Consider the following 5,008-nt stretch of genomic DNA (forward strand, 5'->3'; position numbering starts at 1 on the left):
TCCTTCTCTTCTCCGCGCGCGCACATCTACAGACACAAAGGAAAAAAAAATTCGAGCTCAAATCCTCACACCCACCGAGCTTCACCATCACCGCCACCTTCTCTCTCTCTTCTTCTCCCTTTCTCCTCTTCGCGTGCCATCACCGAGTCTCCCTCTACCGCGCACTCCGACAGGGACGAACAGCCACCGCCGTGAGCCGCCGAGACGCCGGACCAAGGGGTAACCGCCGGAAAAAGGACGAGGAGGCACCGGAAACAAGAAATTTCACGGATTGAGGTGAGGAATCCTTTTTCTCGGATTGGATTTCGAAGTTAGGGTTTATGCTCATTTTTTGGGGTTTTGGATTCTGTGATGATTTCCACATACACGCCCGATTTTCGCCGATTAAATGTTGATTTTGAACTGAGATGTGACGAAAAAATGGAAACTCGCCGCTTGCCCAGGAAATTCGCCGGCAAATGCTTCGTCTTCTTCGTTTTTTTCCACTGTGGCCGAGACTTTTTTTTTCTCTTTTCTCCCGACTTTCGTCGACAGCCACAGAAAAATGGAGGCTTTTATACTCCAACTTCAGCGAAAAAGACCGATCGTTTTTCATGGAAACGACATCTTGTTTCGTCGATTTTCCACCGAAAAAAACGACGAAACGAGGTTCACGCGTGTCGTCGGCCGCGGTCTCTCCGGCAACGACTTTCGGGCCGACTTTCCAGGAATTTCGGCGACATTTTATTCCTTGGATATATATGATTTTCGGCGACTTTCCGATTACACCCCTAAGTAAAATAATCTATTTGTATGCCTAATATACCTTTATTTAGACGTTAATTATATTTATTTTTGAAATAAATAAAATAAACTCAATTTAATTTCAAATACCTATAATTTTAAGACCTCTCTAATACTCGAGCACGAAGTCAGAATTTTGCATGTCAGTAGTGATTTTTTAGTGAAAACGAGTTGACAATACAACCTCTTGGCTAGTCTCAAGTGTCCGATGTTAGTTATTGTCGGTCGTTTTAAAAAATTATTAAATTTTTTGTGACATACTAGGATTTCCATATCAAAGCCCACGAAGGCTAAAAAGTCCACTCGAGACGAACCCACAAAAAAAAGGATTTGGTTTGGTTTGGTTTTACTTCTCATATACTTTGTTCATAAATGATTTTGACATATATAGTGACCAAGTGGCTAAACAATGCCTGTATATGCAACATCTTAACTTTTTCAGGCAGCTCTACTTTATTAGTGAAGTTTGAGATATCTAAACTTTTATTACAATATTTGATCCTTTCCGAGTTTATCATACAAATATATAGAAGCTCTAGTTATACCACCGCAAGAATCCATCGGTTATAAATTTCTAAAGCTCTCACTAATCCAACTTGAGGAACATCTCGGCACAACTTAACTGCTATACTACGTTGTGTTTGACATTGCAACTTACTAGTCTTTAGCCATAACTATAATTAAATATCACATATTCTATTTTCTCGCAGAAAAATAACCCTGCCCATGTTAAAACTAGAAGCTAAGTTAAGTTGCCTTTGCCCATGTTAACCCTGCCCATGTTAAAATAACCCTGCAAATATATATATATATATATATATATATATATATATATATATATATATACAAATTAAAACTAGAAGCTAAGTTGCCTTTGCTTAGTATAGTGACATGTTACTTGGATATGCAAATAGTCCTATATCAGTCTTTAGTTTAACCAACCTTGCAAGACACAATGTTTTGTTTGACTAACCTTGCAAGACACATAATTTCACCAAACTCCTCTCTCAATTTCACGATATACATACACGTTAAAAGTAAAGGTGTGGCCTAAAAATTAAAGATAAAATGGCAGTTATGGAATCCATTACACTTCAAACAATCGTATTGGTGTTGCCATTCTTGTCTCTTCCAACCCTCGCTACAGATTTCAACTACCCGGCGGTATTCAACTTTGGCGATTCAAATTCAGACACCGGTGGGCTCGCCGCCGGAATGGCTTTCCCAGTTGGGGCACCGTATGGTCAAACATACTTTCTCAAGCCGGCCGGGCGGTTTTGTGATGGCCGTTTGATCATCGATTTTCTTAGTGAGTATGGCTATGGCTGGAACTCAGGAAAAAAATTATATGTTGTGTTTGAAAATACTTGAGAAGATATTGAGGGAAGTAGACTCACACGTGTGGAGTATGAGCAAATCAATATCCCACTTGAGCGAATATGATTAGATTTTCATTTTCTACGCATATTTCAGAAACACAAAATCTCAATTTATATTATACATTTTCCATCAAATTTTCTTTCTCTTGAATATATTCCTCATCCTAAGCAACATATAATAATAAAAAAAAAAGGTTACAACGGGTACTAATTTTTCCAACAGCCTTCAAAGTCTAAGATTAAAAAATATTATGAGTCAGAAAAAATACGTTATTTCATACATGTTGCAAAATATTAAAGATAAAACTACGGTAGCAAGCAACATATTCCCTCGGAAAAGATTATTATTTTTTTTTAATTTGCACGTCGTTTATGTTTGCATGGGAAAACGTTTATTAAATGATTATATATTAGATATGAGCTAATATGAAGTGTCATTTGGGCAGTGGATTCAATGAAGCAAGCGTTTCTGAATCCATATTTGGATTCTGTTGGGGCACCAAACTTCCAAAACGGGTGTAATTTCGCGACTGGTGGGACCACCGTTCTTCCCGCCAATGCTGCCTCAGTAAGCCCGTTCTCTTTCGGAGTTCAAGTCTCCGAATTCATTCGATTCAAGACTCGCGCTCTTCAGTTGTTATCCAAAGGTTTTATCTGCACTACAATCAAATCATGCTTGTTGGATTTTATATAAAATAAAATTCCACGTATTATTTATGCATGTATATAATATGATTGGTTTTGTTGTAGAGAAGAGGCTCAGTAAGGTCCTTCCTTCAGAGAGGAGCTTCAAGCAAGGACTGTACATGTTGGACATTGGACAGAACGACCTCGACGGTGCGTTGAGCTATAGAACAGAAGATCAAGTAGTCGCTTCAATCCCGACCATGATTGCTGAAATCGAGAGCGGATTAAAGGTTGATTAATTTTGACACTCAATTTTATGTTTGGAATCTGGATTTTATAATAGAAAATGAAAATACGAAGGAAAATGGAAATATAAAAAATATGTGGGGGAACATCAAATTCCAAAGTTAGAACTTTCTTTTAGGAAAAAGCACTAGGAGAGTGAGAAGAGAGAAGCGTATAACTCATGCTTGTATAAGTTCAAGTTTATGCACCTAAACTTTCCAGTTATACATATTACTAATGAAATCTGAAGTCCAGTTATATATTTTTCCATAAAATTTCCATCAAATTCTATCTCATGGAGTTTTTTTTTAATCCAAACTACACACCAAAGTACAATAGATTCTCATTTTTTTCCCTTAGCCATTTAAGGTTCAAAGCATACCGATATCGTGCTATAGAAGTAGAGAAATCATCAAAATAACAGCAATATATCATTGTTTTCAATAATTGAAAATTTATTCTAACTTTCTAAATAATGTTTGCTTTATACCTGTTGAATGTGGATTATGAGTTAAAAATGAACTCTTTGTGACAGAAAATAAGGCTAGGTGGTTATTTATCTATTATTTTTGGGTTAAAAAGACCAATTATATATCGGTGTCTCAATAAATAAAAAATGTAGTACCATATTTTCATCAAATATATATATATATATATATATATATATATATATATATATATTTTAAAATGTTGTGAATTCTCGATTCTAATAGAGGTTACACGATGAAGGCGGAGCCAAAAATTTCTGGATACACAACACTGGCCCGCTCGGATGCTTACCAAGAATCGTTGCGAAATTTGGAAACGACACGTCGAAGCTTGACCAATTTGGATGTGTTATTTCTCACAACAATGTCGCGAAAGCCTTCAACACACAACTACACGATCTTTGTTCCAAGCTTAGGTCACAATTCCCCGAAACAAGCCTAACTTTCGTTGACCTCTTTTCAATCAAATACAGCCTCATTGCAAATTATTCCCAATTTGGTAAGCCTTTGTTTATCACAAATTATTGGTCAAATATTGCATTTACTATAGCATTGGCTGCCATAATTTTAATTCAAGAGCGACTTATATGATAAGAAAAAAAAAAAAAAAAAGATAAACCCAATTTTAATTTATTTTGGGGGCGTGTGTAAAAAAAACACTCACGGAGACATGAGAAAAAAAAATCACTAAATTTTGGATTAAAAAATAAAATTGGGACCACGTGTGGTTATGTCCTTGACATGATAGTTTATTTTGTTTTGTTTTTTCTTTCTTTCTTTTTATATAGGATTCAAACAACCTATAGCGGCTTGTTGTGGATTTGGTGGTTTACCGTTGAATTTCGACAACCGTATCGCTTGTGGTGAGACCAAGACTTTGAATGGTAGTTTAGTGACAGCTACGCCGTGTGCTAACCCAACTGAAAATGTGAATTGGGATGGGAATCACTACACTGAAGCAGCAAATCAGTACGTTACATCTCAGATTTTGACTGGAAACTACACTGAACCACCTCTCTCTGTGACTTCGGCGTCGCTTATGAAGTCTAAAATTTATGGCATGGGAGCAATATGTAACATGTTTCATGCTCTAATCTATTGGTTCCATCTGGGTTGGCCATGACTTTATTGATGTTTAAGGAAAATAAATAAAATTCGGTCCTCATTTGAAATGAAAATAACAATTTTCTAGAAAATGATTTTTATTTCTTCAATAAGATTGTAATTTTCTTAAACTCGAGTGTTTTTCATGAAAGAAGTTTCATTCAAACTAAAAGGCTACTAATGAACAAATATTTACAAAGAATTGAAATTCCACAAGACTAAATCGTCTCGACAAACTGAATAAAGTGTCGTCTAACAACCAATCTCCATGTCTTGAAATCAGAGAAAAACTCATATCCAAGACGACAACATGAACTTATCGCCCAAGCAACAGCCAACCAA

At 36.2% G+C, this 5,008-nt stretch overlaps 1 protein-coding gene across 1 annotated transcript; it reads left to right on the plus strand.

Moving 5' to 3' along the window:
- The first annotated feature begins 1,841 nt into the window (after positions 1-1,841).
- LOC149388801 (GDSL esterase/lipase At1g54790-like) lies at positions 1,842-4,718 on the plus strand. The gene is made up of 5 exons (XM_089623775.1): positions 1,842-2,092; positions 2,609-2,809; positions 2,913-3,079; positions 3,788-4,061; positions 4,351-4,718. Exons 1-5 carry the CDS (start codon positions 1,852-1,854, stop codon positions 4,683-4,685), a joined length of 1,218 nt encoding a protein of 405 aa, XP_089479901.1. The 5' UTR covers positions 1,842-1,851; the 3' UTR covers positions 4,686-4,718.
- Positions 4,719-5,008: the final 290 nt, after the last annotated feature.

This window comes from Urtica dioica, chromosome 8 (genome assembly GCF_054948205.1).
Source record: "Urtica dioica subsp. dioica isolate 48M chromosome 8, U.dioica_male_clone48M_v1_H2, whole genome shotgun sequence".
In the NCBI taxonomy this organism is placed as follows: domain Eukaryota; kingdom Viridiplantae; phylum Streptophyta; class Magnoliopsida; order Rosales; family Urticaceae; genus Urtica; species Urtica dioica.